Source organism: Leuresthes tenuis, unplaced genomic scaffold (assembly GCF_036924035.1).
Source record: "Leuresthes tenuis unplaced genomic scaffold, fLeuTen1.0.hap1 SCAF_21, whole genome shotgun sequence".
In the NCBI taxonomy this organism is placed as follows: domain Eukaryota; kingdom Metazoa; phylum Chordata; class Actinopteri; order Atheriniformes; family Atherinopsidae; genus Leuresthes; species Leuresthes tenuis.
Genome location: NW_027325375.1, coordinates 33,082,951 through 33,105,295, shown reverse-complemented (window position 1 = coordinate 33,105,295; position 22,345 = coordinate 33,082,951). Strand labels below are relative to the sequence as shown.

General features: G+C 42.5%; 1 protein-coding gene across 1 annotated transcript; it reads left to right on the top strand.

Annotated features, from left to right (window-relative positions):
- The first annotated feature begins 971 nt into the window (after positions 1–971).
- LOC140279823 (platelet-derived growth factor receptor beta-like) lies at positions 972–22,097 on the top strand. Its single transcript, XM_072375019.1, has 28 exons — positions 972–1,050; positions 1,897–2,002; positions 3,391–3,450; positions 3,526–3,620; positions 3,716–3,911; positions 4,013–4,273; positions 4,382–4,512; positions 4,598–4,679; positions 4,842–4,916; positions 4,997–5,180; positions 5,335–5,450; positions 5,544–5,655; positions 5,730–5,832; positions 5,933–6,041; positions 6,741–6,835; positions 6,958–7,090; positions 7,291–7,395; positions 7,471–7,575; positions 11,002–11,104; positions 11,179–11,300; positions 11,473–11,588; positions 16,879–17,001; positions 17,111–17,222; positions 17,800–17,899; positions 20,954–21,059; positions 21,184–21,301; positions 21,408–21,531; positions 21,660–22,097. Exons 3-28 carry the CDS (start codon positions 3,393–3,395, stop codon positions 21,799–21,801), a joined length of 3,126 nt encoding a protein of 1,041 aa, XP_072231120.1. The 5' UTR covers positions 972–1,050; positions 1,897–2,002; positions 3,391–3,392; the 3' UTR covers positions 21,802–22,097.
- Positions 22,098–22,345: the final 248 nt, after the last annotated feature.

Sequence of the window (22,345 nt, the reverse complement as noted above, 5' to 3'; positions counted from 1 at the left end):
CACACCCCAAAAACGCCTGCAACTCCCAAATGTAATCTCACTCGGGGAAATGGACAACACCGTTGGAACGCACCCGAAATAGGGGGGGCGCACCACACTTTCTACTCTCTACCACCTTCCCTTCAAAAGTTACAACCAAACCCTTAGATTAGACGGTCTCTTTACCCCCTCTCACCTCTATACCTACTGCAACCTTAGCCGGTCACAACCCTGGCAGGCACCCACTATCCCAAATCCAACCACCACAGCACAGCACACCCAGTCCTCCCACAACCCCCTACCAACCCCCACCCCAAACCCCAACCACCCCACACTTGGACGCCCTAACTCTGTTGTAAAGAAGGCATTGTTTCTAAGCTGAACATAGTAAGAACGTACTCAGCAAGGTAAGCAAAAGGAAGCTTGCAAATTTTTAAGTTAAAAAGTATTGAATATCTTGATTTATTTTTTAAAAGAAGCGTGGTTCTCAGTGATGTAGTTTGATGTAAAACGTCTTAATACCACTATAAAATTAAGTGTGATTGTTGTAATGCAATAATTTGATAATGAGTATTGAGAAAGTTCAATGCTGCCATCTAATACTTCTAATAATTCTGAATAAAACTAAAACAGTAATAAACACATACAGTACAAAACACACAGAGGAAGGGTATTTTTGTGTTTTCTTTTTTTGCTGCAGTATTTTTCGTAAAAATTCATTAAAGTGAAGCTTGTGTTTAAGTGTGTGGGTGTCTGTGTGTTAAAGTGTGTGTGTGTGTGTGTATTGGACTCAGTTCACTTCCTGTGAGAGGAGGGGGGGGAGGCACCGACAGATTGAAAACAGACGTCGTCGTCTCTCTCTCTCCAAGTGTAAATCTAGGTCTCTCCTTTTTTTCTTTCTTCCAAGCCGCAGTCTCTCTCTACACTGTCTGTGAAGGTCTCTCACCCGCTCTCTCCCTCTGTGACTCAGTCTGGTTTTCATTCGTCGTTAGTCTGGAATGAGGAGAGAGGAGCGAAGAAGAGGACCGAAAAAGAGAAGTAAAGAAGAGGACTGAAAAAGACCATCAAAAGGTTTGAACAAACTGAGCATTTGGTATATGAGTACTAACTATCATTAGTGCTGACCACTAACTACCTTTACCACTCAACACTAACTCTATCCTTAAAAGTAGCTCTACCTTTACCATTGAACACTAACGCTACCAGTATCACTCAACACTAATTCTGTCATTACAACTAAACACTACCTATACCCTTACCACTGATAACTAACTCTACCGTCGTCACTTGTAGCGTGCACCCCTTTGGTTTCTATACCAAACTTCATGGCAGCTATCTAGTTGCGTAGGAGGGAGACCACTGAGTAAAAACACACAAATCTACCATTACCACTAAGCACTAAAACTAATATTTTAACCCCTAACCCCAACTGAACGCTAACTCAATTATTAACATTGAACACTAACACTACCATAACAAATGGAAAATAAATCTACTGTTACCACTGAACACTAATACTACAATTATCACTTAACATGAACTATACCATTTCCATTGACAACATGATTATTACATTGATAACTAACACTATCATTACCACTGATAACTACCTCTACCCTTACCCTACCTACTAACAATAATTCTACCCCTAACTGCCTACAACTGCGTCACCCACCTGTCCCTGACTCCACTTCACATGGCACTGTCATCATAGTCTACCATTGCAGTTGACGACATCATTACATCACACATTTTGCCACAGTCACGTCAGACAAGAGCAATGTCATCAATAACGTGGATCATATTTTGTTTGAGTTTAACAAGATACAGTGCTGTCGTTCTATCAATCATTTATATCACACACAGTTGGTTTCTGGAAACAAATCTTTATCTAATTTACATGCCATCTCTTTGAAGGTCAGAGGTCACTGACAACTGTCAATCACCTGGTCTAAAACAATCAAGAGGGAAGAGAGGACACGTCATGCAGGGGTGACAGACAGTTGGGACACCTGTGGTGCAGGTGAGTGTGACATCACAGCTGTTCTTCTTTTGTCTGCTGAAATATTTTAGATGATGAAAGGATGATGATTTATTGATGTGCTTGATCACAATTTTCAAAGCTGACATATGATGGAGGATCGACAACGTGATTTGGAATTGTTCTTTAATGATTAAGTCTGTGCAGTCACACCGGAATTCGGTCTGTAGGCACTGAAGCTGAATAGTTTCAGGGTGTCTGAGAAAGTAAAACTGGCACATGTGGTCAGCCGTCAGGGGCCCAGTGAGCACATTTGGCCCTGGAGGCCCTCAAGCGCACCAGGGTCCTGCCTCGTGTCAGTTCCTGCTGTCATCTTTGAGCTGACGTTTTCACTTCAATACCGCTGGCAAGTTTCAGTTTTTCTAAGCAGCAGAGCCATTGTTCTGGATCAGATCTGAAGCTGTGATGCACCTTTGCAGGTTGTTACATGTCCAGATTCTCACCTGTGTGTGTGTGTTATAATCATCCCTGATGTAAATGACCCACTCTGATGGTGCAGCTGAAGTGAGTCAGAACCAAACCGTTGCAATTCCCTGGTCTTTCTGTTTTCACCAATGATTTGTGACATCAGCAGTGACATCACTGCACTCCTGCAACACTGACCTCAGAGCAGATCCAACAGGGCAGAGTGTAGAGCTGTGACTGGTTGAGAGTTAGGAGGATAGTCTGTACGCTCTCCTTTCCGATGCCCACAGGAAATACCTTCCTGTTTATTTTCTTATTCAGGGATTGACTCACATTCAACCAGATCAACAAGACTTGTGATTGGTCGAGGCCCCTGGGAACGCACACACACAGACACAGACACACATGCACACACACAGAGAGGAATGTGTTGGTGTCTGCTTGAAACATCAGTTAAGAAACGAGTGGACTGATTTAACAGACGTTGGCTGTTTCTGTTCAATGGACTGCACAGTGAATTCAGAGTACCAGAGCTACAGTTCATTCAGCAGAAGCACACACTCAACAACATTTAGCTGACATGAAGAGTAAAATGTTCATCACTGTAGATGGTTAAGATGGGTCTGAATCTGCAGTTATCACAGACCTGAGTTGCAGTAAAAAAATACTTCTGAATGTAGAAAAGCAGATAGAACTGTTACCTCATGAATATACTTGAGTTCTGTAGTTTTAATACCAAGCACTGATGATGTCACATAGAATGCTTCTCAGATCAATGACAATAAGTGACTTCAACTTTCAGTGTAAAACTACAAGTCCCATGATGCACCTAGTTAATGCTTCCCAATTAACCTGCAGCTTGTTGACAGTAACATTCAGTTTAATGATCACCTCTGACAGGAGGCCCTTTCAGTTTGAACAGACTGACTTACTTTAACATCTCTCCTCTTGGCCTGGGTTAACAGCCATGATGGCACCCATTGGAGGACATTTAGGAAATCTGAACCTGTTGCACTTCCTATTGGGTGAGTAACAAAAACTTCAGTAAGAGTTTAAAGAAGAAAAGAAACCTGACTGTTTCCCTGTCTATCTGATTGCAGGTGTTTTACTGGTTCATCCTAAAGGGGGCGTGTCCTTGGAACTGCTGCCTTCATCCTTAGAAGTTCTGCTCCAATCAAATTCCAACTTCACTGTGGTCAGTAACACCTATATGTCTCTGTGCCTGTTTTCAGGTGTGTTCAGGTACCTCTCTGGTCAGGTGTGGTCAGGTCCCTTGTTTTTTCTTCTCAGGTGTGTTCAGCTTGGAGTCAGGTAACATGGCGGTTACCTCAGGACTCCCAGTTAGATGGAGTAATTGAGCAGAATCAGGGCACCAGCAGCACCTTGCAGCTCTTTAATGTCACCTGGAGGAATTCTGGTCGATACACCTGTGAGGAGACATCAGCTGATCAGAGAAGAGACATTGATATCTTCATACCTGGACAAGGTAAAAGTCCACACCTATTCCACCTGTGTTTCCCTGGTGCATTTGTCCTACTTGTATTACTCTTACTTTACCCCTTCTCTTCTCCCCATCTCCCCCGTCAGGTCCCGATGAATGGTTTGTTCCATTCAGTACAGGTGTGGTGATGAAGGAGGCGGAGGAAGCTATAATTCCGTGTGTGGTGTCCGACCCACAGCTCAGTGTCGCTCTATATGAACGTCCTGACAGGAAACTGATCAGTGGGATGACGTATGAACCAGCTCGAGGCTTCACAGGTCGTCTCAACGATACATCATACGTGTGCGTGGCCACCAGTGGAGTCGATGAAAGGGAATCCCAGGTGTACTACGTCTTCAGCATCGTAGGTTAGTCTAGCTTCAGCAGAACAGCGCTCTATACCTGTCACCTCCTCAGGTGATGGAGGTATACCTTCCTGTCTCTGTAACCTGCCTGTCTCCACCCACACCTGTTAGGTCCTCAGGTGATGGAGGTGGACCTGACGGTGTCCAGCAGTGTGTTGAAACAGGGGGAGGTTCTCACCGTTAATTGCACTGTTAAAGATGCTGAGATGGTCTACTTCTCTTGGAGCTTCCCCCGCAAACAGGTATATGTGTCTCTACCTATCTTTCTGAACTGCTGTGTCACTGTACTCTGATAAATGGTTATGCTGAGCTGAGTTTTTCCTTCAGGAAATAGAACCTCTGACAGATTTCCTGCCTAATCAGATCCGCTCGTTTGTCACCATCCCCGCTGCCACAGAAGCAGATGCAGGTAGGAGCTCCGACTGAGACTGCCTGACAGACTACACTGTGGGAGCTAAAATCCCCCATGTGTTCTGAACCAATATTTACCTGTTACTATGGAAACAAATCTGATGTTTTACTTGGAGACAGTCTTTTACCATGGGGATTTGATGGTCTGTATTTACGACAGGTGTGTACGTGTGTGCGGTTCAAGATACGGTGCAGAGACACACCGAGGAGAGGAGCATCACAATAAGAGTGCTGGGTCAGAACACACACAGAACACAGAAAACCCACCCACCCACACACACGCATGCACAGGTAAACAGCGTCCTTCTCCCACAGACCGAGGTTACGTCTACCTGTGGCCAGCAGGTGAGACCAACGTGACGTCCCTCCTCCACCATGCGGTGGAGCTGAGCCTGGAGGTCGACGCCCACCCCACCCCCACCGTCCTGTGGACCAGAGACAACCAGACAGTTGCCTTGGAAACCACCGCCATCAACACCACTCACCTAACAGGCAGCAGGTAGATTAAAGGAAGAAAAGGGCATTGATTGATTGATTGATTGATTGATTGATTGATTGATTGATTGATTGATTGATTGATTGATTGATTGATTGATTGATTGATTGATTGATTGATTGATTGATTGATTGATTGATTGATTGATTGATTGCAGATATTGGAGCACACTTACACTGGTCCAACTGCAGATGGAACAGACAGGAAGTTACAAGGCAACTGCTTTCAATGATGATGATTTTAAAGAGGTTGTCTTCTACCTGGAGGTCAAAGGTATGAATTACAGGATGATTGACAGCTTACCTGGTGTTTACCCGTGTGTTTCCTTGAGTGTGTGTTTACCTGTGGATGTTTCCGTGTGTCTAGCGCCTCCAAAAATCATATCTCTGTCAGAGGTTGGCAGCAACGCTGTTCTCTGTGTCAGTGAGGGAGCTCCGCCCCCCTCTGTTACATGGTACACCTGTCAGAGCTCACAAAGGTAAACATACATGAACGAAATATGGTGAAACAGCAGTCATGTTACCATAGTAACTGGTGGTCAACCTGCTGCAGGTGTAGCAATTTGAGTGACAGTTGGAGGAGCCAATCAATGGCGTCAGAGGGCGTGGCTCTGCAAGAGAACATCACCAAGGTGACAGAGAGGGGCATCACACAGGTAAGCAGAAACATCATCACCATGATGTCAGCAGGTGGGAGGAGACTGGACCAAATTTGATGAGACAGACAGCTGACAGCTCTGTGTCTGACCTGTGCAGGTACGCAGTGTGTTGACTCTTCAGAGTCTGAGCGCCGTGTCAGCCATTCGCTGTGAAGCTCGAAACTCTGCAGGAGCACGAGCCCGAGACCTGCGAGTCATGTCCACCTGTAAGTAATACAGCAGTACCACAACAGTATTATAGCTGTACTACTACAGTACTACTAGTGCTACTTACCTCCAAATACAAACTATTGTGGAGTTAAATCTCCCCTGGCTACAGTGTAGCAGTAATGTTGATGCAGTATGATTGGCCTCCTGTCCTTCAGCACTACATAAATCTGCCTACCTGTGTTGACCTGGGCAACGAGGGTGTGAGGACACCCAATCTGAGCCTGTGTCTTGAATTGAACCCCTGTGATATACCAAATCTTATGTGATGATTTTCTGGGATTATGTTCTCGACCCCTGAGATTTTATCCCCCATTCTGGGGACATGTTGTCTGAATATGATCAAAATCTCCAGGACGAGACAGCTTCATGGCGGCACTCTAAGAATGTTGGTGATGCCTGTCATTAGTTAAGGTCAGGACCAGAAGATGAACACTGGCAGAGAAAGACTGGAAGGAGGACGTAGCAGATCAGAGGGCTACAGCTGTGTTGGTAACAGGTAGATCCAAACTGGATTAGACAAACATGTTTTCTGTGGAAGAAAAAAAATACTTCACAGCTACTCTTCAGCAGTATATGTCTATCCTCCACCAACAGCTCAGTATTATTCCAATATTAATGCAGTACCACTATAATGTACTCCACTAGCTTCTTTGGTCTGGAGAATGGGTAAATGTCTCAACCTGTCCTGTCTCCAGCTCTTCTATCTCAGGTTGCAGTATTGGTAGCAGTTCTGGTTCTGGTCGTCATTGCTGTTATCTTCCTCATCATCCTCATCGTTCTCTGGAGAAAAGTCAGTATTTAGTGTCGTGCTTTTTCATACAGCAGTACTTGAGCAGTAGAACTCACCATTGACAAGGCTCTCTCTTTTCATGTACAGTTTTCATAAACCCAGTTCTCTTGTCCTGTTTGTAGAAACCTCGTTATGAAGGTCGCTGGAAAGTGATCGAGTCCATGAGTCCTGATGGAAAACACTGTACATACCTTGACCCTGCAGACCTGCCCTATAGCTCGGCCTGGGAAATACCACGAGACCATGTAGTACTCGGTAACGTAACAACCAAACCACATAATACGAAGTAATTTCACAGTGAGACAAGTAGTACCAAGTAATTCTACAACAACACAGCATAGCACCAGATACAATTATAGGTAGATAGTACACCAAAATACTCCTGTGAACTGATTGAGAGTAAAAGTGATGTTCAAAACATCAACCCAGCTAACTTAATCTGTCTCTGTCTCCAGGTCAGGTGTTGAGTTCAGGTGCAATTGGGCGTGTCGTCGAGGCAACCATCTCTGGTTTAATTCCCTCTCATTCTTCAACTAAAGTGGCTGTGAAGATGGTCAAACGTATGTGTCTGTCTATCCGTCAGTGTTTTAGACTCATATCAGACTGAAAACATGTATATTTGTTTGTTGGTCCAGCCAGAAGAGATGCAGTTCAGTCCCTGGTGTCCGAGTTGAAGGTTTTGGGGCATCTTGGTCCTCACTTGAATATTGTCAACCTGCTGGGAGCCTGCACTAGAGGAGGTACAGACTACAATCCTGATTCAGTCTTGATTCTGTCCTTATCTGATCCTGTTCCGACCCTGCACTCCAAGTAGCTTAGCGCTGGGAAATTGGAACAAAACATTCTGAAACTCAGCAGGCTGCATGAGATCAGGAAAAACATCCACATGAGAGCTGACCTTGTGGGGGATGGTGTAAAATGCAGAAGTTTGGGTTGAGAGACCCAATGGTAAATCATATTTCTGCTGTCAGTTTCTTAACTCATGGAAACTGAAACACTAACGTTTTGATTGATTGCTTGGGATAAAACTTCCTTCAACGGTGTTGGTAAAAGAGATTAGGTGAAGTGCAGCAGACCCTCAGACAATCACTGCCTCTCATATCCTCAGACCTGCCAGCCAGAGCAGAGTTAAAATGAGTCAGCTTGAACAAGAGGACTCCCTCTGGTATATATTTGGTTCATGAGGGACAGAGTAGACAAGGGTCAGGCTGCAACTCAAACAAATCCCTCTGACACACTAAAGGATGACATTAATGTCTGGTGCTCGTTCATACTCAGAGTGGTGATTTGTCAGATCAATTACGTGATAACCTCATAAGAAAAGCTGGTTTTCAGTTTCAAACAAACCTATTTTATCAGTTGGTCATTTTAATCAAATGGATCTCACAACAGTTTAATCTGGCTTCCACCAGTATGTTACCATCTCTACCAGAGAAAGGTCTAATTTTCTGAAAAAGAGAGTCATTGTCAAATTTAACGTGTAAAAGTCTGGTGGAGTTACGGACATGACTTTCAAACACAGCATCAGAATTGGTCTATTCTGTTACTGTAATTATGTTTCAAAATGCAAGGGCTTGTGGATCTGAGGGAGGGGCTCGTTAATCCACTGGGCCTTCAGTGTGGGTTTACCGTCCATTCAGAGTCGTTATTTAAATGCGTCTTGAGTGACCGCATGGATCCAGATCTCACTAACCGTGCTGTATGCAAATAAACACAGAGAGACGGCTGTAAAAAGACTTTCTTCTGCAGGTTTACCTGCAGATTTTTTTTTAACACATATTCAGCGTCAGGATGTTTATTCATCAATTAGCCTATAATGAATTATGAGAGGCATTTCTCGTATTGAGAGCGAGTTATTGTTATTATTTCCACAGACTGTATATCAGCTGTCATGGACCGTGAGGACAGAGGACACAGGTGCATGGTCTTTTCAGAGCAAGACTGTTTATTCACAGTAAACAAGTCGAGGATCTCCAGAGAGAGCAAAACAAGGGGCTGTGAAAATCCTGAGGCACTCTGCTCAATAACTATATTTGAGGAGAGAGCAGCTATGAAAATTAACAAAACCAAAACTCTCTCCACAAACGATTATAAATCAACTTATCACGCTCTCCTACTGAGGCAGACTGAAACGAAAGAACCTCTCCCGATAAGCAGGGCACAATTATTATGGAACATAAACCTCTCCTCTAACGGAGGCACTATGAAACTTAACAATAACTTAAACACGTAACACTCCTCTATCGGGGGTTCTATGAAAGATTAACATGAACAAAAAACCACTCCTTACTGGAGGAAACAAAACAGACTATGAAAAACTTACTGTGGCTAAACTATGGCTATGGAATAAATTACAAATAAAGATAGATCTGAAGGAGGATCGCTCAACTTCAGGCTCAAGGATTCAGGACTATGGATTTCTGTGGGACAGGGACGCTAGAGTGAGGAGCGTGACAAGTTTCAACACACTGGCACAAGACAAGGGAGATGCAGACTATCTGAACACATGAGGAGACAAGGGGAACAGGTGGAAACACTTTGGAATCAGGGAAAACAATCAGATACTTGACACAAGAGGAAGAGCAAGATACCTGAAACGAGAGGGGCAGTTAGTATTTCAAAATAAAACAGGAAATGACGAGACAAGACATGAATCTAAACTTAAAATGTGACATCAGCAGTTCAGAATATTTAATCATTTATATTTATAATTTAACATTTACATATCTAAATAAACAAACCCTTTTCCCGGATGAGACGAGCTGGCTAGCAATGTCCAGCTTTTCTTGAAAAGTCCGCCTTGAAAAAGGAATTTTCACAAGTTTTGATACCAAATTAGTTTCTCCTTCGACATCATCCATTGTGGGCAAAAAAAAAAAAAAAATCCAATTTGTTTATGTCACTGAGATACTTAGGAGCTGTCTTGCTATCAAAACGAGCCTGTGATATCAAATCAAATCACGTTTTATTGTTATGGCACTATTCATAATTGTAAAGCAACACAAAGCTTTAACCCTAACCCTAAAAACAACAATGACAAAACAAACACCCCCATAAATACCCAAAGAGATATCGAGACACACACACAAACAGTCAAGTTCAGACCCACTGCACCTATTTGAGAGAGACATGGCGGCACCCAGACCTAAGGCCAGGAAAAAGCCACACTGAGAGGGCTCCAGGCCCACTGCTACAGGGAGCGCCGCCACAGAGACAACCTCGACACGGGCAGACACGAGGCCCCACACCAAGGTACAGAGCCCTCCAGCCACCCGGGCCATAGCAGTCCACAGGACAGCAGCCCCATCAGTGGACCAAAAGCAGAACCCAGTGTGGGAGGCACCCATGAGGAAACACTGGAGCTAAAAACTAAAAAAGAAGGCCCAAGACGGTTAAGACATCTAAAAACGAGTAAAAGAACCTTAAAATTGATCCTGAAGCATACGGTGAGCCAATGGCGCGATTTTAAAACTGGTGTAATGTGCTCCTCTGGTCCTCGTCAGCTCTCGTGTGGCTGAATTCTGGAGTAGCTGAAGATTAGAGATACTCTTTTTTGGAAGACCAGAGAGCAGGGCTCTTCTATTTCTACCCCCTACCCGAACCAGGGTTTGTATCCCCATCCCACTATGACTGGTGTGCAGTTGATGAGACGCTGGGTTAGCTTGTGGTTGTGGAAAAAGGAGTTTGGTGTTGTTGTGGTGTGAGGAGCAGTGATGGCTGGAATTAGAGTGATTCTGGGACGCCAGTGATCGCTGTCTAGGCTCCTGAAAATTGTCCTTGTGAGTGAGTGTTTGTGTTGTTTATCTCTGTGTGGCCCTGTGATGGACTGGCGACTTGTCCAGGGTGTACCCCACAAAATGACTGCTGAGATGGGCTCCAGCTCCCCCGCAACCCGACCAAAGAATTAAGCGGGTATAAAAAACGAAAGGATGGATATAAGTTAGTGACCCTCCTGACCACAACCAACCTGAGCTCTGATTTCTGAAACACTTCCTTCCTTGTTGGGATCCAGTCAGGTGGGAGCAGACTGAGTTTGTCCTGTTGGAGTTTGTTAGAAACAATCCACGTGTTTTTGTTTTAATGGCGACACTAAGTCTTGTGTTGTTTTATGGTAAATTAATTCTTTTTTCCATTGTCCCAGACAAACTCTCATTCTATCTGTCCAGGTCCAGTCTATTTGATCACCGAGTTCTGCCATCACGGAGACCTGGTGAGCTATCTGCAGAGGAACAAACACACCTTTCTACTGGGCAACACACCCACCAAGAGGTGAATACACACACTCTGAGCACGAGTCCTCTCTTCCCCTGTCAGTGCTCTGACGGAGTGTCTCTCACCCACAGCGATAGTGATGGAGGCTACATGGACATGAACAAAGAGGAGGGCGGTCAGTTTGTCACCACAAAGGAGCTCAGCTATGCCGACACTGAACCTGCCATGTATGAAACGTCACACATGCCAGAAGGTGTGAAACACCAGTTACTGCTCTGTGGTCATGTCACAACATGATACAAACAATAAGTTGTTTTCTGATGAAAAAAATAGGATCTTTCAGGCTTTTTATGACTAGATAATGATCATTATTTATTTGATTAACCTGTTTGTTACTTATATTCAAACTGATTATCCCTCTTCAGACCACCAAGAGGCGGCATCGCTCCTCCTCAGTGGCTCCCCTCTCCTCATCCTCAATGACCTCATCAGCTTCTCTTTTCAGATCGCTCAGGCTATGGACTTCCTTTCCTCCAGAAAGGTAAGATTAGTCAGCAGCCACAGATCAATACACAGCTGATCACTGCATTTCTGATATATTCCTGTAAAAACAAACACAGTTAAATCTGCAAGCAGCGATGATCGGGCCCGAGCACGTGTGCACATCCTAGTCAAGTTTGAAGCCGTTACCATTATATCTGTAGGAGCAGTTCGATCATATGCCAGGTGTGGAAACAAAGTGATTTTTCCAACAACCAGCAGGTGGGGCTAAAGGTGAGTGTCAGTATGCGCATATGTACTCAGTCAGGGCAGAGTCCCAGGCAAGCCTATGAAGTTTGATGAAGATCGGACAATGTATGCACAAGTTCTGACTTTGTGTTCTGACTTTGTGTTCTGTGGCAAGCAGTAGCAAGTCCTCAAAGTTTGAGGGTCTGCAAAGGCCACACCCTTCAGACTTTGGAAGAGTTTATCACAACTTTTAATAAACCATGGCTGAAAAGTAACCAGACCAAGTTTGAGGCCGTTATCATCAAATCTGTAGGAGGAGTTTGATCTTATGCGAGGTGTGGCAAGAGGCAAAACGGCACCAATCTTCCACTGAAAATGGCTTTATTATCCCCGTGGGGTAATTTAGTTTGCAGTAAGCAGTCATTCGGTATTCATGCAAAACAACAAAGACAAAGCAAAACAAATAAAATAAGAGCAAGGGGACAATGGTGAATAAAAACAAAGTAAAGTAAAGTACAGCTACTTATTTAGCAGAGCAATGGCAGCAGGGACGAGAGAATGTTTATATCCATTTGCCCTGCATTTTGGCAGGACGGAAGCAGCAGAAGCTCATGACCCAAAGGGTGGCTCCGATCCGTCACGATCGAACGGGCATTGAGCAGAGAGGACAGGTGCATCATGAGAGGTCCCGCAGCAGTGTAGGTCATATAGCAGCATAATTATGGGATGTTTCAGGCTCACCTGAGCCATCTCTAACTATAAGCTTTATCAGAAAGGAAAGTTTGAGCCTGATCTTAAAGGTAGAGAGGGTGTCTGCTTCCTGAAGCCAAACTGGCAGCTGGTTCCACAGAGAGGGGCCTGATAACTGAAGGCTCTGCCTCCCATTCTGCTTTTAGGGGCCTGATAACTGAAGGCTCTGCCTCCCATTCTGCTTTTAGGGGCCTGATAACTGAAGGCTCTGCCTCCCGTTCTGCTTTTAGGGGCCTGATAACTGAAGGCTCTGCCTCCCATTCTGCTTTTAGGGGCCTGATAACTGAAGGCTCTGCCTCCCATTCTGCTTTTAGGGGCCTGATAACTGAAGGCTCTGCCTCCCATTCTGCTTTTAGGGGCCTGATAACTGAAGGCTCTGCCTCCCATTCTGCTTTTAGGGGCCTGATAACTGAAGGCTCTGCCTCCCATTCTGCTTTTAGAAACTCTGGGAACCACAAGGAAACCTGCAGCCTGAGAGCAAAGTGCTCTGTTGGGGAAATATCCAACTGTGAGATCTTTAAGATGTGATGGAGCTCGGTCATTAAGAGCTTTATATGTGAGGAGAAGAATCTTAAATTCTATTCTGAATCTAACAGGGAGCCAATGAAGAGAAGCTAAAACTGGAGAAACATGATCTCTGCTGTTAGATCTCATCAGAACTCTGGCTGCAGGGTTTTGGATCAGCTGGAGGCTTTTCAGAGAATCTGTGGGACAGAACAATAATAAGGAATTACAGTAGTTCAGTCCTGAAGGAACAGATGCATGGAGCAGTTTCTCTGCATCACCCTGAGACAGGATGGTCCTGATTTTAATGATATTACAAAGGTGAAAGAAGGCAGAAACCAGTTTTATATGAGAGTCAAAGAACAGATCCTGGTCAGAAATAACTCCAAGGTTCCTCACTGTAGGACTAGAAGCCAAATAAATACCATCTAGAGTAACTATATAACCAGACAATTTCTCCCTGAAGCGCTCAGGTCCAAAGAGAACAACTTCAGTTTGTCTGAGTTTAGAAGCAGAAAGTTCTGAGTCATCCAGGTCTTTATGTCTTTAAGACAGGCTTGTAGTCTGACCAACCTGTTGGTTTCATCTGGTTTCATAGATAAGTACAGCTGAGTATCATCAGCATAACAATGGAAATTTATGCCATGCTGTCTGATAATGTTACCTAATGGAAGCATGTATAAAGTAAAAAGAATCGGTCCAAGCACAGAACCCTGAGGAACTCCATGACTTACTCTGGTGTGTGAGGAAGATTCTTCATTTACAAGAACAAACTGGAATCTATCAGATAAATATGACTTAAACCAGCCTAATGCAGTTCCTTTAATCCCAATAACATGTTCAAGTCTCTGTAACAGAATGCTGTGATCGATCGTATCAAATGCAGCTCTGAGATCCAACAGGACAAGAAACAAGTCCGCTATCAGAGGCTAAGAGGAGATCATTGGTAACTTTCACCAGTGCTGTTTCTGTGCTATGATGCACTCTGAATCCTGACTGAAACTCTTCAAACAGATTATTTCTATGTAAATGATCACAAAGTTGAGCTACAACTATTTTTTCAAGAACTTTAGACAAAAAAGGGAGATTGGATATAGGTCGATAATTAGCCAACACTTCTGAATCAAGATTAGTTTTTTAAATAAAGTTTTAATTACAGCAACCTTAAAAATGTGAGGTACATAACCTGTTAAGAATTGATTGATCCAATCCAAAATGGAAGGATTGATTAAGGGGAAAATTTTCTTGAACAGTCTAAACTACATCTAGTATTATCTAGATGTCTATCTCGATCTATTGTTGTTTTTAGCTCAGACAGTCAGTGGGTTAAGATGATGAGATTAACTGGATTATAGCTATAGTTGGGTTCTGCTCCTTATCTGAGCAAGGATAATTATCCTTGGATATATGGCGGTGAATGAATCGAATCACTGGCACAAAGCATGCAATACCGCAGTACGATAGGTGGCGCTGTCCCCATTTCAGCTATCGCTAATAGAGCCACTTCCTGTTGACGTTTTCACCACCAACAACAACAAACTCAGGCATTCAGAAAGATGGCGAACGAAGAGCAAGAAGAAGCTTCATCTCTCTACATTTGTGATGAGCATGTGTAACACCTGGTTAAATAATAGAACCAGTTATTAATGTAAAATAAATAAAATTGAAATTTAGATGTGGACCAGTTATTCAGAAGATTAGATTCACTCGGGAGAAATGGGTGTGAGTAGGAAAAGACAAACAAGAGATCACTGTTGTGTTATATTAAAAAAAGTAAAACATCATTTATTTCGATATGAATTAATTATCTTCTTCTCGGTTTCTATACAATAATAACACATAAGACAAAATCAAAAATACACAAACTATTCCCTCTTTTCCTTTACAAATCAACCTGTTTGATCTTCAATTCTTAGTTTAGTGCTAATTTAGTTATTATTCTAATTGTCTAGTTTAATTATAATTCTGTATTTTTAATCCTATTTTAGTGTGTTTCTTACTGACAGGTGGTTTCCTTAACTTATGCCTCTCTCAATCAAAACAATAAACAAAGATAAATAAGAATAGTTACCACAGTAAAAGTAGGCTATACAATCACAATATATCACAAATAAACTAAATCAACTTCTCTGGCAGTCCAGGTTCAGTGGGTTTGGCTGCCACCTCAGCTCAGACTGTAATGTCTGACCAGCTGAACTGAAGAAGTTGAATGTTGTCCATAAAGAAGGAGGGGATGATGATGAAAGGGGGGATGATGATGAGGAGGGGGGATGATGATGAAAGGGGGGATGATGATGAAAGGGGGGATGATGATGAGGAGGGGGGATGATGATGAGGAGGGGGGATGATGATGATGAGGGTCACGATCAGCACACACACACAAGCTCCTGGCCTTGGAAGCACAAGCCAGGAAAATAATCAATATTAATCTAAAACACACCTTCTAAATGATGTTATGTTATCATTTGATTATAATAACATTTATATTATTAATATAGAGTAAAAACAAAATAAAACACACCTATCTATAATTACAAACTGGATCAGCTGATAGTCAGCTGATTCACCGGCAACAATGCTAAGGCTGTAGCCGTTAACGTTTAATTCACCAAGGGTCTTTGATTTAAAACAGCAGGATTATTACTGTTCCAGGAGGGGTTTCTTCTTCTTTCTTTTTATTTTCTGTTGGTCTGTCTCTGACTCCGTCTGTCTGAGAGTGAGGGCACTTTGGTCTACACAGCCTTTTATATCAGGGGACTGTTGTTATGGTTACATTAGAAATATATAAATGTATTTATTTAGTTAATTAATAATTATTTATTAATTTAGATCATGTAACCTAAATATAAATCAAGTACTATAAATAAAATTACTATTTATTTATTTAATATGTCCAGTAACCAGGGGTTAGACATGGTTATGGCACAAACGTGCTGCACAACGGCGCATTCTCCATCGCGTTGTTTGTTTCTTTCTGACAGCGGCGACAACAAAGCAAAGGCTTCTGTCCCAACTGGGTCCCTCCGTTGGTCCCAGGATTGTCGTCTAGCAGCTCCTACACCACGCCTAAGACAATCCAAACTCTGTTCATGTGTCGTCCCACGATGGTGGAATGACCTACCGAGCGCTACCAGAACAGGGGCGTCCCTGTCTATCTTCAAGAAGCTCCTGAAAACCCAGCTCTTCAGAGAGCATCTCCTATCCCAGCACTTACCTTGTACTTCCCTACCCCCTCTATCTCTGCTCTTTATCTTTCTGCACTTCCTTCTATGCCTGCACCCTATCTCTACTCTGTCCCCTCTGACAGAGTCGGACTCCTGGGTTCCTTCTATGGAGCTTATTGTTAGCTTATTGTTAGCTTATTGTTAGCTTATTGTTAGCTTTTTATAAAGCTGTTATATCTTCATTTGTGAGTCGCTTTGGATAAAAGCGTCTGATAAATACAGAAACAGAAACAACAGAAATATCGTCTCCTTCGACTTCCGGGTGACGATGGCGGGAAAAAATCTTGAGCATGCGCAGAACGCTCGATCCGATCCACTGTCATCTGCACGTTCAATGGGCATTTGGATCGAGTTATCTCGGGGTCTTAATTCAATCGCAAGTAACCCGATCCAATTCAATTTCTTATCAGATTAAGCTGTCTACATGAACTGAATAATTCAATCTTATTGTAATTTAGCCATTAATCCGATCCGATGCCCCGCATGTAACTGCACTGAGTGACTGGACAAAAACAGTCTAAATAGAAATCAGGTTCTACTGAGAGTTAACAGAATACATGGCTCAACAGAGCGATGTTGGGTGTCCCTCATGTTGACATGTCCCTCCTGTTTCATGTTTTTTAGTGTGTCCACAGAGACCTGGCAGCAAGAAATGTCCTTGTCTGTGAGGGGAAGCTGGTGAAGATCTGTGACTTTGGTCTAGCTCGAGACCTGCAGAAGGATCATAATTACATCGCTAAAGGAAACGTCAGTCAACATGCTAAATCATCTTTGTTGAGTATTGGAGACCAATATGTCACAACTTTGATGATATCATAAGACCTGATGTACCCCTTCGCTGCTGCTTTGATTTCAGAGCTTCCTGCCACTAAAGTGGATGTCTCCAGAGAGCATTTTCCAGAACATTTACAGCTCCAATAGTGATATCTGGTCATTCGGAGTCCTTCTGTGGGAGATCTTCTCTTTGGGTATCAAAGTCAGACCTATTTACACCATCACAGACCAGTTTACAGTCCAGTTTACACTAAAACAGACCAGTTTACAGACCAGGTCACAAAAACACAGACCAGTTTACACTAAAACAGACCAGTTTAAAGACCGGTTTACACCAACACAGACCAGTTTCCACTGAAGTAGACCAGTTTATATCAATTACAGATTGGACTGGATAGTGTAGTGGTATGATTGCCACCTTCAATGTGGGGGACCTGAGTTCAAATGAAAGGTAATACCTCCAGTAGGGGTCCTTAGGCAAGACCCCCTTACCCTACATGCCTACCTGTAAGTCGCTTTGGATAAAAGCGTCTGCTAAATGCATAAACATAAACAGATCAGTTTACATTGAAAAAGATCAATTTAGCGACCAGTTTACAGACCAATCTACGCCACCACAGATCAGTTTAGATTGAAACAGACCTGTTTACACCAACACAGACCATTTCGAACACCTGTTTACACCTGTTTATACCAGTTCACACCATCATAGGTCAGTTTACAGACCAGTTTACATCCATGCCTCTGCAGTATATCTGTCTTGTGTCGCAGGCGCCAGTCCGTACCCAGACCTCCCCATGACTCGAGAGTTTTACTCTGCTCTGAAGAGGGGACACAGAATGAACCGACCAGAACACGCCCCTTATGACATGTACGACAACACACATGTAGACACAAGTTATGTTACATTTATTTTCAGTCATTTAGCAAAAGGTTTTACCTAAACTTTCTTCTAAGTTCTGAACATCACTGCAGCTTCAGTCAGAAACTCTGGAGTCAGCATGAAGAACTGAATCTGTTGAATGTCCAAGTAGAACTGATCCAGAGCAAAGCTATTTTAGTTTTTCAGATTGCTTTTTTATTTCAGTTTAGTTTTAATTAGTTCAACAAGTGATTTTGTAGTTTCAGTTTAGTTTTTATTTAGTTTTAGTCTTAGTTTTAGTTTTTCCAGGTATTAAGAGAAAGCCTTGAAGCTGAAAAAGGATGAAACAATGTGTGACACCAAATATGGTTTATCAAGTCCTTTAATTTCAATCTTTAACCATCACCTGCAGGTAAGTCATAAGTAATACTTGAAATGGTCTGTATTCCAGCAAGAAGTTGTGGAAAAACCTTAACACACAAAAACAGTTGTGAACCTCCAGAAACAAGTCAAAATGTTTAGTTTTTTTAAAACTTTGACATGGGACACTGGCGACACTCCTATAACTGAAAAACAAATCCAATTCATCTCACCCCATACAGTCATAATGCTCAGGTATTTCACAGGTGGCTTGATAAAAAATGGATGCCTCATATCTGCCCGAGGAAAATATTATAAATATGAAAATAAGAATTGCACTACCAGTCAAATGATTTCTGCATGTAAATCTAGTAAACTTTAATGTGAATTTTTATTTAATAGGCCCTCATCCAAAGACAAACTATATATATCAGCAACAAAAACAGGATGTTAGTTGCAGTAGAGAAGGTGAGAGAGAGAGACAAGTTGGTTTGAACAGCTTAAAGAAGCACCTATACTCACATATTCAATTTAATTCAGTTTTATTTATATAGCGCCAAATTACAACAAACATCATCTCAAGGCACTTAAATAATATAGTCCAATTCAAGCCAATAGGAGTTCAGTTCATTATAATCATAATCCAATGAAATCCAATTAATTAATTCCAAAATAATCCAATTAATTCATAGAGAGCCAATTCAAAAACAATATCCTATCTAAGGAAACCAACATATTGCACCAAAACTTGTCTTCAGTCCAATCTCCCGTCTTGAGCCTGAGGGACTGTGGAAAGGAACAACTCCCTTTTAACGGGAAGAAACCTCTGGCAGAACCAGAACCAGGAAGAAACCTCTGGCAGAACCATATCTCTGGTCTCAAATTGAAATTGTTTTACTAATTCTTATGTAACCATAAAGGCTGCATCTATGCCCCTCAGACAATTAGATCAAATGATCTTCACTATTATGAAATCTCTACGAAAATGGTCTCGTTTGTGGAGAGGACTAAGTTTGTGGACCTCTTGATGCGTGGCAACTGTCTGACTCAGGGCTAGGCGCCTTCTTGTCCCATGCCTGGAACTTTTCATGAGCATCTCTGTGAGAGCTCCAAAGATGAACTTTCAAATTTGAGGGATTTTTCCCCTTTAGTTGCATCCCACAAATGTTCCCCTCAGTCCTCATCATGATACATGTACTCTTATCCATCAGTGGGTCGTTCTCGAAATAGTCCCATATCAGGCTGTGGCATTTTTGTGGAGGGAGGGTAGCAGCATAGCGGCTACTGCAGGACAGGCAGTAATCGAGGGAGAAAACTAAATGAAAACAGAGATGATTTTATCTGTAATTCAGCTGAGTTGTAGTTAGTTTTGCAAGACCCTCTTACCCTACCTGCCTACCTGTAAGTCGCTTTGGATAAAAGCGTCTGCTAAATGCATAAACATATATAAACAACATCAACTGATAAGCAGTTGAGGAACCACCTGACCAATGTGTGGGTGGTTTAAGTCATTCTTACCTATGAGTTGTTTACCTGTCTGAAAAAGCATGTTTTGGTCACATGATCCAAGGTGTGAATGGTTGTGAAACCTCTTGGGAATGTGATACCTGAGACGACCTCCTCAGTTCAGTGATGGTTTCCCCACTTTAACATAAATGCTGATTTGACTCCTCTGGAACCAGAATGTGGACTTTACTGTCCTCAGAGTGTCCCTTCTCCTTCAGATGGAGGTGAACCGCTGAGTCTGGAGCTGAGATTCTGGTTCTCCTGTGTAGCTGTTGTTCCCCTTTATAAAGATCAATCATACACAACACCACTCAGTCTGCGTTTGTATGTTTGGTCCTTTGGGTGAAGCAATCTCTGTCTGACGGTGTTCTTGGGTTTGAAGTGTTTGGAGAAGATCCTTCTGAATTTATCAGACCCTCCTGCCACACGTGAAATCACAGTATGTTATATTCCTTTTTGAACAATTCTGCAAAAATCTTAATTTTATTTATGGGTCACCAAAGTGTCATCGGTGTAATGTAATTTTTCGTAAAGAACCTCTGTTCTAAATTTTTCTCACAAAGGACCTGTTCTGCCTCCTGCTCCAGATTGTACTGTTGGGTCATTGAATTGGCAGCTTTAGTTGTTCTGAGATCCAGATTTGTATCCTGGCTGATTGGACCTTTTCAGTTCCACCTGTAACACTCTGAAGGAGTCTCTCCCTCCAAATCAGGTCGTCCTCCTCAGTTTCAGAGTGGAAAACAAATCCAGAATCATATCTCTGTTCAGCAGTGTTTCTGTAATGAGCCTACTTAATTAATTGTTATTCTTATTATTACTTCCCCGGAGACAAAAACATGTTTAACTGTTTGTTTTAAATAGATTACATGATTCAATTGTTTTTATGTAAAGTAGAGAACATCTGTACTCTTTTTTTCTGTTTTACTGTTTTCTTTTTGTTGTGTTTTTATTTGTGCTTTTATACATCTATCAGTATATAAATGAGCTTACCTAAACAAATGACTGTGAGCTGGGTTTTTGCTGTAATGAAAACATGTCAGAATCAATCAGATGTTTTCCAGAGAAGCCTTTTTTGATCAGAGATGAAGTTAAGATAATTAACACACACACACACCTACAACCTTCTGTGAGTCTTTCAACACTCTCTATATCTAAAAACTGCTCCACCACATATTTTTAAAACGTTTCTGTCTGCAGATATGACCTGATGAAACAGTGCTGGAGGGAAGAACCTCAGTCCAGACCACCCTTCTCCTCACTGGTCATCACCGTGGGCAACATGTTGACTGATAACTACAGACAGGTGACCAGCAATTGAGTCTCAGTTTGATGTGACTCATTTAGCTGATGGAGGGTCGTTATTCTGCTTTATATTCCTGCTCCTTCCTCATAAACAGGCACTGAATACTGTTGTTGTTGTTTGTCAGCGTTATCTCCAGCTGACTGAAAACTTCCTGAAAGGAGAAAATCCAGCCGTTGTTCGATCCAGACGGAGTTTATCCAGAAGTAGTGAAGATCAGACTGAAGGGCAGAAACACTCAACAGGTAATGCACACAAAATACTGTTAGTGAGACACATTTAATATAACAAGCGATCAATTCATCCATCAACAAAAACTGCAGTTAAAGCCCACTCCCTTCATCTTCATAGAACATCTTGCCTCTGAAGTAGAAGTTGACCTAGTGGAGGCAGGCCCCTCCCACACCACTTACATCATTCCCATCAGTGACATCACCACAGAAAGCAGCAGTGGCGCTGCGCTGGACGCAGAAAGGTAAGACACGTTCAGGTGGAACAGACTTAGTGTTCTTACACAGAACTTTGTGTCATGTGATCACACAGCTGAACACACCTCCAGGATGTTACCATGACAATGATGATGATGGTCTGCCTCCTCCCCAGCCCTCTGATGTCAGATCCTCTCAGCATCTTGCAGTCTCGTGAGGAATCAGGAGCACAGGAAGTGACATCATCAGAGAAAGCTGCACAGGCTCCAGTGTCGTCCTGTGACCGTGAAGAAGAAGAGGAGGAGAGCTGTCTGTAAAGGTCTCAGCTACCTGACAGACAGCCAGAGGGTTCTGTTAACCCCTGACATCTATCTTCACAGCTGGACCAATCAGAGGCTTGGTGACTGTGCCATGAGCACAGACTGTAAGGCTGCCAGAGGCACTGATCATTAATCTTTTACATGTAATCAGGTGTGGCTAAACAAACATGAAACAGGTCTAAGATAAGATTTATAACCTTTTATATTACTCATGTAGGAATTTGTATCTGTGTTTATCACACAAACTGCTGACTCCTGTCAGAACTGAAGTCTTAAATAAAATATATTCATCAGCTTCTCTGAGTCTTTCAGCTGCCTACATCACAGAATCCACATTGTAAAACACTATCCTGATGAGCAAAAGATCTGAAATTATCTAATTTTTCCCATTAGAACCCATCTACCCAACCATGAGCTTCTGCTTATCCTGAAAACACATATTTTTTAAATATGCTTCTGAGCTTCTTTGGATGCTGTGCTGCTGGAAGGCTGGAAGTACTTCTGCTGGTAATTTTTTACCAGCAGAAGTACCATCTGTTGT